Raw genomic sequence first — 15,837 nt, 5'->3', positions numbered from 1 at the left:
TTACTTTGTATACTGAAAAGTTAACCTGGACATGGTGGCACATGCCATCAATCTCAGCATTCAGGAGGCAGAGACAGATGAGTCCCAGGCTAGCCTGGTCTACATAACGAGTTCCAGATCAGCCAAGGATATACAGTGAAAGAAACCTCTCTCAAAAGAAAAAATATATAATAAATACTTCAAAAGCATTAGTTGTACAACTGAAACATCAATTCCTTATTGTTTGAAAGCCCCCACACCTCCTACCCTACTTCTACTTCCCAGTTTGGCTTAAACTTAACCTCCCAGCCGGGTCTTCAGCAATGCAGGCCTGCAGCTGTCCAGAGAATGCTCAGCAATACTAGCAATAATAGCTGACAACCACCAAGCAATATTGATAAGCAATTGCACGACACTTCGTGGGATTTTTCTCAAACACTGTAGCCATTTGACTACTACAATGGACATGGTGACATCATCTCCAACATCCTGTAAACCACCAGCCACATATTTATATAAAATTTACCAAAAATCTTATATATTCCTTATCTTAAACAGTCCTGAAATATTGTTCAAGCTTCACACAAGCAAGAAAATTTGATTTGCCCCTGATCATTATAATTACAATTTTTCCCAGAGGCGCAGAGAAGTTAAATGAGCTGCCAAATACCTCCATTAAAGAAAAAGGCGTCCAAAACAGAATTTGAACCCAGGTAAACTTCTTTTCAGAACCTAAGAACTCAACTACAAGAGTCTGGTGTGACTTTGTTCCCACTTCTCCCCATTGCACAGAGCAGCCATTCCCCGCCTTCCTGCCTTCACTAGGATTCCCCACCCCCAGACTCCTATTCATCCCCCAGACCCAACTGACTAAAACACTAGCCTTTCCTCAGTTTCCCTGGCCTATTGGGGGAAAAAATGAAATGTTGTTTAACTATCTATCATCGAAAGCTCTAGCTTTTAATTCCCCTGTAACAGTATATACACAGCATAAAGCCATCAAAATATTGTGTTTGGGGAATTTCAGCTGCCCTGGGTTCAAATTATGATACTATTGTCTCTTTGCAGGACAATATTGGGCAAAAATTTAATATCTCTTCCCCTTGAGATTTCTATACATAAAACAGAAGTAATCACTCTTACCGTACTCATTCATTTGACCATCCATCCATCCTTTTATCCAATCAATCTATGCCTGCTGAGTGCCTACTGTGTAACAGGATCCAGGCATGTAACCATGGAAATCAAGGTACCACCATCTCCGCTCCCACAGTGCTTAGAGCCTACAGGACAAATCCACCATCCTGAGAAGTGCAACATGGAGGACCAAAGTGGGACACAGGACAGCTTATAGGGGGAAACATCATGCCGGAACACAGGCTTGGGGGGTCAGGTAAGGACAGGGTGACGAACAGCAGTTCAGTGAAAAGTGTCATTAAAAATATAACCGCGCAAATCTTCAAGACAGATACCACAAGCAATTTCAACTTAATGAAACACTTCCACCCCACCCACACCCTCGTCACATGCCCCCCATTCCTCAAAGCACTCGAAAACTTCTCAGTCAGGAATCAAACTGATTTCTGCAGTAAGGAGGTCACCAAACGGGGAGCCGTGAGCTTTTTGCACTGGATGGTAAGAGACAAGACGAATCCAAGAGGTCAAGATAATAAAACTGAAATTTGACTACCTCTCAGCATTCCGCCACAACCACAAGGGTACCTTAACATTTATTCCTGTTTTCCGTGTTAAAGAATTTTAATGACAGAACAAGGAAATCATTTTTACATTTTTCTGGGGGCTGAGCTGCAGCAAAAAAAAAGTGAGAGAGCAATTGCAGCTTTCAAAAGAGATGCTAATTGTAGCCTTTAAAATATTAGACTCCCTCTAAACACCCAGCCCCCAAGCATTTCTGGGTCTTTCTTAAAGGTACAGGGAGGAGACTACCACACAGACTCCATTTTCTTACCGAAGAAGTTTCAAGTGGGCTGTGTGTGGTGGGGTGGGATGTGCATGCCCTGGAGTGTGCGTGGAAGTCAGGGGACAACCTTGGGTGTTGTCCTGACCTTCCACTTTATTTCGGGACAGAGCCTCTTTGCCATATGTCACTGGGATGTGGAGGCCAGGCTAGCTAGCCTGCAAGCTCCTGGAAATTCTCCTGTCTGTCTCCCATCTCACCACAGGAGCACTGAGGTTACAGACGTGCACTGTGGTCCAGCTGTAGATGGGCTCCAGGGATTTGAACTCAGGCCCTTGTGTTTGCAGAGGCAAGTGCTTGATGTCCCCTAAAACACTTGTGTTGAGTGAGTCTGTCCTCCTTGTTCTTGGGTCCTGCACTGCTTGAGCTTCCACACCGACTGGCAAAAGGCCAGTCCCACAGAAAAGCTTCGCCGCGCACCCTGGAGAAGGGCAGTTCCGAGCACCTCCTTATCACGGCATGAAGTGGGACCCTCCATGTTCCTTTGACTTGCTACCAGCTAGTCATGAAGGGCGGACTTAAGCCTTCACGTACAGGGGTTCACAGAAGGCTCCTGAGGCAAAGATAAAGGAAGGGAGGTCTATGCAGGGGACCTGCTTGCTTCTTCCTTCCTCTCGGGTTGAGGGGGAGGAAAAGGCAGCCATACTGCCGATTTTGATCATAAATGCCTTTCTTTACAATGCAGCAACAAAGGAAGAAGCGGGGGTAGTGGCAACTCAGTTGCCTATATTTTATAATTACTGGAAAGTCACCGTATTCCAGCCAAAAAGCAGGATGTGGAGGAGGAGGAAGGGAAAAAGAAGCAGCTAAGTGTGGAATGAGGCCAAAGCTCACTTAGGGAGACATCATGGGGTGCAGGAGGAATCAGTGTTGTGTAAAGAACCCCACCCCTTCCCCCAGGCTCCAGTTAGCAGAGGAGAATGGGTAGCCCACTTCTCCCTACTAACTAGGGAGCACAGAATATAAGACTGTCAATGCACTGATGCTTCTGGCATCGAACTTTAAGACTGGATGGCACAAGCCTTTAGCAGTGTAATCTATGAGCTGTTTGTATAATTATTTATATAACACTTTTCCTGGAAATACAAAGATCCGCAGTCAGTTCTAAAAAAGAGGCTGATCTACAAAACAATATGTGAAAACATTGGCAGAACCCAGTTCATTCTGTCAAGTACAAGATGTGTGGACACAGTGTGAAAGTTTAAATACTCTGTCCTTTCATATCTAGTACCCACCCTGCAACCCCTACCTCCACCCAGCCCTACCCCGACCCCTGGATTTCCATATTTATGACACAAATCTCAGTGTATATAAATCAGATCAGAATCAGGTCAAAGAGTGAGTAGATAGCTAATTGGAACCCTGATCTATAACAGAATCTAAAATAATGATGAGACGCCCTCTTCTGGCCTCTGCAGGCACTACATGCACATGGTGCACATACATACATACATATACATATACATACAGGAAATGTGTTTGTACACATAAAATAAACATAAAGGTTAAAATTTTTAGATAGTGGTGAAATTTTTCATAGAAATAAAAATCAGACATGGAAATTTATACATGCGAGAATTGCATATGGAATGTAGAAAACTTTTGAAAGGAAGCTTGTAAGAAAGATGAATCCAGAGAACCTATACATGAAAGCGTGTGCGTGCGCACGCGCGCGCGCGCACACACACACACTGCATAACTCAGTTCTCATCGTAGGGAACAACCTCATATAGGCTAAGGAAACTGGGTCCCAGCATAAAACCACAGATGATGTGTTTTGCTGAGTGGGCCACTCGGCAGCCCTTTTCTTCCTCTCCTCTTCAACCCTGCTGATTGGCTGAACAAACGACTAAAGAGCAGGTGCATGGCAGAACGCAGACAGAGCCTTCCCAGGGAACCAGGCTCGCTCCTGCCCAGAGTGCAACCAACAGACCCAATATCTCACCTTCTCCTTTTGTTGGGTATAGCTCTATTTGCCCTTTTCCCCTCTCCAAATTAAATTCACATCCTATGGATAAACACCTCTTAACACAATCAAATTATTAAATTTTTAAAGACTTGACCAGAAGTTTTTTTCAGTCCAATGGGGCTAGTAAAAAGGGAATCTGGTATCTAAATAAAGATCTCTGGCACAAAAAAAAAAAATCATTTGCAGTGTTCACTTGCCTCTAGAAGAGAGGTAGCTAATTTTAAATGTCTTCCTAGAGACTACCTGCTCCAACCTTGGCAGTCCAGGTTGCCACCCACCTCTCTCTGACCTCTTATTAGCACCTTCATTTGCCACTTCAAAGAACTGTGGGTCAGTTCCCTGCAGGAGGCCTGGTGCTCAGCTGTGGGGAGACAGAGTTCCTGCAGGCCTCAAATCCTGACCTTGGGGAGTAGGGAAGCATTCTCAACATATCACCTGAGCAAAACTAACGCCATGGATCGAGCACCTTTGCCTGGTACCAGACACTCAGAATGCTTGGGAAACGTAACCGAAAAGTAGCAAAGCCTTTGGTGTTCGGGACCCATGGAACGAAAGCTCTCTCCCTTTTAAAGAAAAACCCACCTCACCGGGGAGAGGAAGAGAAAGAAGAAAGGAGGAAAACCCGGTTGAAACTCGGCATTTACTCGAAGAGGAGCCAGCAGAATGTAGCGCATGGGCAGTTGCACAACAGAGAGGAAAGGCGTCGATCAGAAGGCCTCCTCGGCACTATTAAATTTCTTTGGTGGCAGCCTCGGCTGGGAAGGCAAGGCACAGAAGTTGCATTCAGGGTTCTGAGGACCAAGAGGTGGTGTCTGTGAACTTACGGGGATAGAACGGCTCAGGAATCTCACTGAGGAGGAAGAAAGCCCCCCAGAGAAGGAGGGTCTATGGATGGTAGCGTGCTCCTCGGGCTTGGCGCTCAGGGGGCCTGGGGAGCTGTTCAGGTTGCCCCCAAGACCGCTGCTGCTGCTGTTGCTGCTTCTGGTGTACTGGTTGTTGTTGAGCTCAGGGTAATTTCTGCCAGGTGGCTGGGAGCTGCCATTCAAGAAGCTGGTGAACGGGCTGGCTATGAAGGCTGCCTTGGTGGGTGAGGCTGTCTTTTTGTTCTCAGGGTCATCGGTCGTGGCATTCAAGTTCCCTAGAGAACTGGCTAGCCGGGAGTTTATAGAGAAGCTGGGGGAGAAACACGGGAGGGGAGGGGGAAAAAAACAGACAATGTCTACTCACATATGAAGACAGCATCATGGGATATCAAAGAGGATGGTTCTGATCCACACAGATGACTAAATAATATCATCACTCTTGGTGACAACATCACTTGTGGCCTTATTCATTCATGCCAAGTTTCTTGGTCAGAAGCAATTAACCAAGACCCAAGAAACTGGCTTAAGCACTGGTTGGTCTTAAAATCGAATATTTGAGAACTGTATCTGCCAGATGCAAAGAGTAACCATACGGAGAGTCTGGAAGCTGACTTAAGGCCACGATTTAACCCAGACATTTTCTAGCATAGGGTGGCATCCAGCAACTCTACCCATCTGAGTTGGTGCCCGCTGTCTCTACACACTGGATGACCAACAGCACTGTCAATCATTAGTATGGCTGACTAATCTACATCACATGTAGCAAAGTGAAGAGGCTCTAGAAGACCAGTGCACACCTACCCATCCCCTCTGAAGCCTCACCCTGTCAGGGAGGAAGGACCAGAAGCCCCAGAAAAAATAGAGGGCTCCTTGGCGTTTCTCCACTTCTTCCCAGCCCCTCCCCGTAGACCTGCAGCCATAGTCCTGGCCTGCGGTAGGCCTTTCTTACCCCAGGCTGGAGTCCTGGAAGAGGTAGAGGAAAATTACCTTCTCATATTTGCACCTGAAGACAAAGAGCCTCTGTTTATCCTTTTGGCTGTTGCTGAAGGCGACAAACACACCTTGGGGGTCTTCACAGTAGACACAGATGGTTGTGGGGAGGAACTTAATCTTTGGAGGAGAAAAAGAGGACAGAGTGTCACACCGCCACGGTTGTGCTACCTAAAATACTCCCCAATGAACTATAACAAAGGAAGTTAAGAAAGCTCAGTGCCCCAAAAGGCACCACAAATGGTAAGAAAGTCCCACACAAATCCACTCCTTCCCTTCCAGTTGGTGACTGCCCTACAGAGTATGAGGCCGTCAATATTTCTCACACTTTCCTCTCAGACCGTAAATCCCCTCTGACGAAATCTAAACCATCTCCTTCTGTTCCTTCGCTATTCAAACCATCTAACCTCTCTCCCAGGTCCATAAAGCCTAGTTAAAGGCGTGGCTTGTGGAAACCTCTAAAATCTGGCATTTGCTTCTCCACGTGGAGAAGCCCCACAAGACGAAACCCACATAGTCAAGGGTGTGATGACCGCAAACATCCCTATCCGTTTTAGTTGGTTCTCACCTGTCTCCATACACAGGTGAGGGGCAATGCCACTTATCATTTCTGTGTGACTGCATCCAGCGTCTTTGTCACGTCAAACAAATAGAAAGGTCGACTAGACATGCTCACCTAGCTGTGGGGTTCCTGACCACACTGCACTCTCCCCATTTCTCCTGCAGGGCATCCTCTGTCCTTGCCTCTCCTTACCTCTGGTCTTCAACTCCGCCCCCCCAGCTCACTCTTACCCACCTGCCCTTGAATGGCCTATTTGGTTATTACCTCCCCCAGCAAGGCTTGAGTGAATTCCCCAGCAGGATCAGCAGTCTGCTTCAACGAGCACACTCTCAGTAAACCACGGCTCGTATGCTATCCCTCAGCAGCTCAGTTTTGCCTATTTCCATCACTCAATGCAAACTCCCAGAGGGCAAAGCCTTATTTGTCTCTCCTTTCCACTCCCAAGGGTTCATCAGGGGATCTATAACCAAGTTCCCGGTGGGCACAAAGGGGAAAGTGACTCCTCTAGAGCAAACCAGAGCTCAGCCACAACTCTAATACCAAATACCTTTTGTTCTAGATAAACCCTGTCATGAAACTGGACTGTGCTTCCTTCTCTGCCTCAACGTCCCTTCACCACCCGCCCTCCTAAGCACTGCTGATGCCATCTTTCCCCCTCAAAAAAGTGAAAAGGTTATGCCAGGAAATGACTCGGGCCTTTGAAGAAGCCTGGGCCGAGCAGAACCACCAGTCAACAATATAGGTTAGAATGAAATCCTAAGGAGAAAATGGCTGAGTCTCTGTCCCGCTTTATCAACAATACTGACCAATCACATCCAGTGTTCTTGCCAGGTGCCACAATGGTCCCTGGCAATACCGGTGTCAGGGTATAACTCTAGGAGGGTCGGAGACTTTTTTTCAAGAGATAAGCACTAATATCTCCTCCTCTTATGGATGAAAGAGTTAAAAAAAAAACCTACACAGCGATGCACAAATGCACACAAAAGTAGCGTACAGAGAGCTAAAAACGGGAGGAGACCAGAATCTATCTCTGGGTTGAAAAGAAGAAAGTCACAGAGCACTTTGGAGTTAACTGAAGACCAGAAGGGGCTGGGAGCTCAGAGTGTAAAGGTCATGACCACCAGCACCCAACCTGAAGGCGGGGGAGGAAATGCCCTTTCAATAGTAAACATTAAAAATGAAGCTAGTTTCGGAGCTAGGGAGAGGCTCAGTGATTCTTACTGTTCCTGCAGAGGAACCAGGTTTGGGGCTCAGCACCCACATGGCAGATCACAACGTCTGTAACTCCAGTTCCAGGAGGGTCTAGCACCTTCTTCTGAAGGCAGGCACCAGACACACACACAAGGTGCATATACATGCATGCAACCAAACATTTTTACACATAAAATAAAAACAAATAAATCATTTTAAAATTAAGTTTAAGCCAGGCATGGTTTTAGTGGTGACACTTAGGAGGCAGAGGCAGGTTGATCTCTGTGAGTTTAAGGCCAGCCTGGTCAACGTAGTGAGTTCCAGGTTAGCCAAAGAGCTATGTAAAGAGAACTGATCTCAAAAACAAAAACGACAACACACACACACACACACAAAAGAAGCTTGTTTTACAATCAGGAGAAAAGACGATTTGAAAAACTGTAAGACAGGTTAAAGGTGTTGCTCAGTGAAAGGGTGGAGTTTTATTCCAACTACTAAAATAAATAAATGGACAGAAAAAGCTGTATAGTTATGTCTATTTTCATGGGGTTTGATGCTTGGAAAAAATGTCTTAAAAAGCCATACATATTTACAACAGCTAGTTGTACATCTGTTAACAGTACCTGAAAGTCTGGGCCATTGCTCTTTGATGTCCTTTCATATCATCTGACCTGCAGAAATCAAAGACAAGAACTCAGGTGTGACCAGGTGCACACAACTAAACAAATACCACCCTACGGCATCTGAGGCAGAGACATGAAGATACTAAACCATCAAGAGAGAAAAACCACGCCGGTGGGTATCGGCCTCCATACACTTTACAAAACGAACCCTCCCGCCGGCAGGTAATGCAAGTGTTATTTCACCATGATGTTAGAGCATCTTGCTCTTTCACAAAAGGGGGGCAGTGTAACTGCTCGGTAGAGAAGTGTTTCCTGATGGTGCCATAGTGTTATTGCGGAAACTGAAGTCTACCGCCTGAGAAAATATCAGAGAATTTAAATCTAAACATGGCTTCCGAGATCTGTACAGGAAGGGTTGGTCTTGAATGCATATGTATTTGCATATATACTTTCTTCCAATAAAGTGATTCTCAACCTTCCTGATGCTGCGACCTTATAATTGCAGTTCGTAATAGTGTGGCGACCCCCCCCACACCAGAAAATATTTCATTGCAAACATCTGACATGCAGGGGAGCTCGTATGTGACCCCCTGTGAAAGGGTCATTTGATCCCAAGAGGGGTCACGACCCCCAGGTAGAGAACTGCTGTCCCAATGTAACCCTTCCTTCTGTAAGATTTCTTTCTTTTTAACACAAGGTCTCAACTGTTCTGTGGTCAGAAGACCACTCCCAGATCTGACTTAGTCGACTGATTTCACACTTCAGATTCAAGATGGCTTACTTCTCAGACACATGGAGGAATCGCTTATCCAAATCTCAAAAACTGAAGGTGAAGTCAAGTAGTGGGATATGCCAAAACTTGGCACAACCTACTCCACTTCACGGGCTGGCTCCGATCCGAACCCTTGGCACACTGGTGAGGACCTGCCACCACCGCGCCTGGGAATCTCCGAGTAGAATTCACAACAGAAATTACTGCTGGTCTAAAATAACTGCTCAGCAAGTCGAGGCAGAATTCCAGAAACAGCAATGTCACACCTATATCCAGAAGCATTTCAATTTTAGCTACTCCCCACAACGATGAAACACACAACAGCCAGCGATGAGGGTGAAAAGAAAATACAGGGACGCTCGGGATTTGTAAAACTGTATTCTGAAGTGAAGGTGAAATGTTTTACCCACAACGGAAGTACACTATGAACCGAAAGGTTTAAGCCGGGGCTACCTAAATGCACAGGATGGCGAGGAGCGAGGGTGCCTCTGGCTCTTTAAGGCACGTAGTTTGTCTCCCTGCGTGACGTTGTTTTTCATTTCCACATCTTCATCTTCAAAATTACTCTGAAAGACAGGCAAGTCCCATAGGAAGGTCATTACACACAGTTTAGCTTTATACCGATTTCTTAATAGAGCACAGATCATCTTCAGTTACGGATAACATGTAAATGGTCTTTCTGTAGATTAAGCCATTGAAATGTGTTAGGAACCCAGCAGTAAGCACACACTACAGAACACTCAGCATCTAAGTATATGGGAAAAATTCCAAATCGAAGGAATATGGGGCTGGATACTGGAGTGTCTAAAGCTTGTCTAGGACAATGGCTCAAAAGCGGAAACTCTCGTGTGAACACACTGGGCTTTGGAAGACAGCCTGGCACACCTCAATCTACAAACACATCATAAATGTTTCCAGATACCACTGTTGCAAAATCCATAACCGATTTACAAGCATGCAAGGTAAAATAGCTGAAGACATCTACACAGTCCCTTTCTGCATGAGTTCACCTTCAAGGAAGCACTCAGGGACTCTTGGGAATTAAAGGGCCAACAACTCTCAACCAGGGAAGTATGTATCCTGCTGCAGTTCCTCAGTTTGAAAAGAAGTGGCTGGCTAGTGTTTCTCTGTGGTAACTCAAAAGGAGCCCTGAGGGGAGACAGGAGAACTAGCTCCCATCTACCACAACCAGGAGGTAGAAGACTTTTTATTTTAATTTTTAAAAAAAAAATTAAAAATTTTTAATACATTTTCATATTAAGAAAATTAACAGTGAAACAGGCATTGTGGCCTACTTGGAGGTCTGGGGGAAAGTGAAATAAGGTATTTTTCTTCTAGTATTTTATTTTCATGTTTTAAGCCATGTTTACATAATACCTAAAAATAAAACTAATTTTAAAAGATATACAGCTAAATAAAATGAACAGAATATTTAAGAGAATAATTACATATGGGTTTTTTCTTTACAAAGTAGCAAATTTTAAAATGCTAAATTTTTGTTGTTGTTGTTTGATTTCGTCTTTTTTTTTTTTTGAGACAGGGCCTCATTAGCTCAGGCTCCTGATTCTCCTGCCTCAGCACTGAGGCCTGATCCAAACTATGACAGATTTCAAAAACATAAAATAATACTATAACAAACTGTCGCCCACCTAACTATCTACATTTAATATGTTGTTTTTACTTTATTCCTTTACCTTACTGAAGTCTCACTCCTAAAGAAGAGAGCAATACATACATAGTCCCAGCTCACACTCCCTGGAGGAGAACATGGTGTCTTCTCTTAGAAGGAAGAGCAAGAGTAGCACTGCGGTGCTCACAGCACAGTGAAAGGGTGGAACCATTGAAGTCCTTTGACCTTGGACAATGAGCTACAGGGTTTCGAATTTATTCTGAGGGGTTTCAATCATGCCTTGGCCCAGTATTTCCTCACCAAGCCCCCATTCCTCCCTTTCAGAATAGTGATTATGGTCTGTGCCATAGTATACTGGAAGCATATAGTTTGGCTTTTGATTATACAAGGGCTTACAGTTAAGAGAGTGTCTGAGTCTCAGAAGAGACTTTGGACTTTTAAACAGTTTTGGAACTAAAAGACTATGGGGACTTTTGAAGGTGAACTACATATATTTTCCATTATGCTATCACTACAAGCCTGTGGGAGCCAGGGAGTGGAGTGTGGTGGTTTGAATGAGGACAGCCCTAACAGCCTTGGGCATTTGAGTCCTTGGTCCCCAGTGGATGAAACTGTTTTGAAAGGATTAGCAGGTGTGGCCTTATTGGAAGAGGGGGTGGGTTTGGAAGTTTCTGGGTCTGTCTGCCCTCTCTTGGTCTCATGGTTGTTGTCTTAAGGATACAAGCTCTCAGCTACTGTTCCAGAGCTGTGCCTGCCTGCCTGCCGCCAAGCTCCCCACCCTCTGGAGCTGTAAGCCTCAACAAACTCTTCCCTAATAAGCTGCCATGGTCATGGTGCTTTACCATAGCAACAGAAAAGTAGCAAGAGAGACAGACAGATACATACAAACAAATACATACATACATGCAAACAAACATACATACATAAATGATAGTTTGAGATACATACGAGCAGGCAGACATAGATGATAGTTTGATAGATGTGATAGATGACAGACAACAGATTATATATAGTATATTTATCATATATCTGCCTTAGAAAATAAAATACAGATAAGCCTGGAAATGTTAAATCGTCTACAGATTTACTACCAAAAGCAAAAAAAAAAAAATGGCACAGTTCTCCAGAATCTTCCTGTGCTATGCTCTCGCCCATTACCCTGACATTTTTCTGCCTAACAAAACAGGTTGTATTACACAGGCAGCTTCGCAAGTGATTTCTTCATTAAAAATGCATGTTTATTATGCTGTTCCAGGACAAATGAAAAAGAACCTTGCATTGCCATTTTATAGCCCCATAAAGTCCTGTTGTCTAGACATACCAAATTGCTTTTTTAACAAACACTTCAGGTCAGGCTGTTCTCTGCCTTCAGCACTGTACACAGCTCTAACAAACACGTCCTAGATGCAAATGACTGTCTAACGCTACCCTAGCACTGAGAGGGGAAAGTTCACAAAGTAGAATTGCTAAGTTCATTTTACAGCTATCTTCTAAATGTTAACATATTACCCTCCAAAATAAATATCCAAACTTCACCTAGCAAGGCTTGAGAGTGCCTCTTTAATATTTTATTAGATATAGATAGCACCCTAATACGTAAATTCGCATTTCAATTCTAGGGATGTAGACACATCTTGTGTTTAGGAACCATGAAGTTCTCATAATTTTTATTTGTATACACTTCATTCATTAAGAGTTCTGTATATGCTTAGCAATGTATCTGAATATATTGCAAGCATTTCCTTCCAGCTTCTCCATGGCCAGAGGATGAATTGGGGAAGGAAAGGATCAAGAATGAGGCGGACAGTTAAGTGGCTTCTCTAATAGTCTGATGAGAAAAGATGGCTTAGACCAGAATACAGCAAACTGCTTAGACATCAGGACGTGAGGAAGGAGAAGGCAAAGTAAAGAAAGATCTAGACATGCAGGATAGGTCCAAAGAAACCTAGCCCAGGATAGAAAGTGCCGTTATTTAAGTACAGATTTAAGGGCATTTGAGGCACTAAGGTACAGAGGTATAATCACACCAGTAAGCAAATGAACACATTTTCTGCCTGTTTGTGCTGGGCTTGGGTTTTCTGAGGCAGGGTTTTATGCAGTGCAGAATGGCTTCAAAATCATTATCTAGACAAAGCTGGCCTCAAGCTCCTGAACCTCTGCTTTCTTCCTTTTCCCTGCCAAGTGCTGGGCTTATAGGCATGTGCTACTATGGTCCTCTGTGCTCTCAAATTCTTAACACAAGCTTATATAATGTTAGTCAAAACATAGTTGCCTTGAGTTATACAATCTTCAAAACTACAAAACAAAACAAACAACAAGAAACAGATTCTTGCCTCCCGAGATACAGAGCTAAACAGATGGACATGGCTGAGATCAGAAAGGAGATTAGGTTTCAGAAGTTGGAAGTGTGGTTCTGTGGCAGAGCCTGAACACTTGACTAGAATGTGCAGGGCTCTGGGTCTCATCCCAACAGCACAAGAGGTAAAGAAAGGAAGGAAGGAGGGGAAAGGAGGAGAGGAAAGGAAAGAAGAAAGGACAAAGGAAGGAAGGCAACTTAGTGTCCTTGCTGCACTGACCAGGACCTTTGAAAGCTGGACCACTTCCCCAACTCCCTGGCCCTTTATTCCAGTCTTCTGTGGACCTCAGCAACACCTTCTAAACTAAAGCCATAAGAGGCACCCCAAAGTTTCAATCTGGGTGCTACCACTACCTCCCGATAGCCTCTGGTGGCTCCTGGTGGCATTCAGATGGAGCAGACACATCTTCTCCATCCTAAAAGTGGAAGCAAGGAACTTCAGAGGCCTTGGAGATGTGCTGCTCTTACAGAATTTTTTTTTCTGAAGCTGAGGACCGAACCCAGGGCCTTGCGCTTGCTAGGCAAGCACTCTACCACTGAGCTAAATCCCCAACTCCTGGAATTTCCTAAGATGCACCCAGTTTGCGAGCACTTGATAGACTTAATAAAATGCAATAGCTCCAAGATGCAATTCTCAAAAATGGAGCACTACTTTCCTATCCGCTCAATCATGAAGTCACATGATCAGCACCTGCAGCCAATGAACATCTCTCTAAGTCAAGGGCATCTACTGGTTAGGAGGAGGAGGCAGGACCACAGCCCTAGATCTAGTCGCCAAATGCAAGACTGAACTTACTGTGACTCTGAGAGGAGTTTCAGAGGAGGAGCTGGCCAAGGTCTTGTTCTAAGTCATATATGTGTTAGAGCCACACCGGGGGCTCTTGAAGAAACACAGTCTGTGAACCAGTGTGCCTAAGTTCAAAAAGCAACTCAGTAAAGTCTGTGTGTTACATTGGGTAGGGGCCTGCCTTTCTCTACCTCTGCTATGTCTTTCTCAAAGGGTCATAGTTCCTTCCAGTGGCTGTGCTGTATGGTCACATGATTAATCCATGTAAGGGGCTTAAAAGGGTTCTCGGCACACAGTGGATGCTACCTAGGTGGGTGTAACCACTAAATACCTAGTTTAACTCTAATATTTGTATTAGAGTTCTTCACAGTCCTCCTCCTGGACATTTTTTTTCTAGAATCCCAATTCACGATGGCTTCTTAGGCCCCTGAGTGTCAGAGAGAATCCTTATTTTTGGCATTATTTTGTGTTTCAACAATGTAATGTCCTTGCACCAATTGGGCAAGTGTCAATTTTATGTCTGTTTTCTTCTATCCTTGAATCTGAAATGCTATGCTCCTCTTTGTTCAAGTAACATTTACTAAGACTTTGCAGCCCAGGAAGCAGAATGTAATGGGAACGGGTTAAAAACCTCCGCATGGGAGAAAAGCTCACAGCTCAGCAGGAGCAAGACGGGGGTGAATAAGCCGCCCCAACATGGGTGCTGAGTGTAATTCACAGCCCTGAAATCCAGGTTCCACAAGGGCACCACTTTGCGCTGATTCCTAACAACTTCGAGTGTGCTGAAAAATTTACCAGAAAGCCCCAGCCTTTCCAGCCATGGTTTTCCTTTATTCTAGCAGACTCGGTTGCCACGGTGCTTCTTAATGACCAATCAGAGGAACACTGCCGTAGATCCACGGGACCAAATGCAAATTGAGATCCTCTGCTTTCAACCTTCTATTTTTATAATGGTCACGTGTAGGGGAATGTAGCCTCTTGTGCTTTACATACCAAGTAAATAAATCCAGAACCACCGTGGACCCCTCCTAGGTGTGGCGTGGCCCAAAAGCCACATGGAAGTCATTCTGCAAGGCCACACTATCTGTTACAGTACGGATGCAACAAACAGGCTTCTGTGTTTGCAGACTTGGTCCCCAGCTGGAGTCTGGGAGGATGTGCAGCTTTCAGGAGGTGGGGCCTGGTTAGAGGAAGTAGGTCTCCAAGAGGGATGGGGGAAGGCAGGATTTGAGCTTTAGAGCCGTTCCCAGCTTCCAGGCCTGGTTTCTCTGCTCCTGCTGGCTACGACAGGAACTGCTGCCAAATGCTCTCACTGCCACGGAAACACCTGACGCTGCGCCTTCCCTGCAATGATGGACTCTGTCTCCTCGAACCGTGAGCCAAAATAGCCCTTCCTCCCCAAAGTGTTCCTTGCCAGATACTTGGTCCCAACAAGGAAGTCAGTAGCTAATATCCCATTGTGCTCTGGCACCTGAGGGCTTTTTGTTTTGTTTTATTGTTTTTCATTTCTTTATTCCAGCTGTAAGAACAACAGCACTTATGAATGGCTAAGATGAAAATAACTACTGATGGGCCCCAACAAAATTTACAGATTTGTGTTGCCCCAAAGTTTATGTTGAGATTCTAACCCACAGTGACGGGAGGGTGGGGGTCTCTGGAGAGTGGTTAGATCATGAGGCAATCCTCAGGAGTGGAGAAGGTCCCAGAAAACTGCCTCTCCCCTTCATCCTATGAGGTCAAGGAGAATGTACCATCTATGACCAGAAGATAGGCCCCCATCAGTGATTCAGCCAAGGCCTCGCTTGACCTTGGACCTCTCAGCCTCCAGAATGACTTGAAATAAACTGCTGTTGTTCATATGCCACACAGTTTCCGGTATTTTGTTGTGTGAGCTTGAATAAACTAAGCTGGGGGAGAAACATCTAAATATGTACTTATACTTCCAAGCTAACATACTTTAAATTTCAATCATACTGCATCCTTTGATCTTCCCATGGTAAAGGGCAATTAATCCTGAGTTGGACAAATATGAATGTAAAAATGGATGGAAATGAAACAGTCTGCTAGATCCGTGGTTCTCAACCTGTGGGTCGCAACCCCTTTGGATAGTTAAATGACCCTTTCACAGGGACCTCCT

At 44.8% G+C, this 15,837-nt stretch overlaps 1 protein-coding gene across 4 annotated transcripts in view; it reads right to left on the bottom strand.

The window, feature by feature from the left end:
* Cdc14a (cell division cycle 14A) overlaps positions 1–15,837 on the bottom strand; it is a 153,594-nt gene that overhangs the window by 15,175 nt on the left and 122,582 nt on the right. For 2 of the 4 annotated variants that reach the window (XM_075981533.1, XM_075981534.1), the window contains 4 exons: positions 9,381–9,493; positions 8,156–8,203; positions 5,777–5,899; positions 4,751–5,099 (listed from right to left, as the gene is read on the bottom strand). In XM_075981533.1, the coding sequence (XP_075837648.1) occupies positions 4,751–5,099; positions 5,777–5,899; positions 8,156–8,203; positions 9,381–9,493 (633 nt within the window). Of the gene's footprint in view, positions 1–4,554; positions 5,100–5,776; positions 5,900–8,155; positions 8,204–9,380; positions 9,494–15,837 lie in introns of those variants that run through there. The other 2 variants (XM_075981531.1, XM_075981532.1) reach the window with 2 other exon arrangements.

Source organism: Microtus pennsylvanicus, chromosome 7 (assembly GCF_037038515.1).
Source record: "Microtus pennsylvanicus isolate mMicPen1 chromosome 7, mMicPen1.hap1, whole genome shotgun sequence".
NCBI lineage: Eukaryota > Metazoa > Chordata > Mammalia > Rodentia > Cricetidae > Microtus > Microtus pennsylvanicus.
This window is presented reverse-complemented; position numbering and strand designations above follow the sequence as displayed.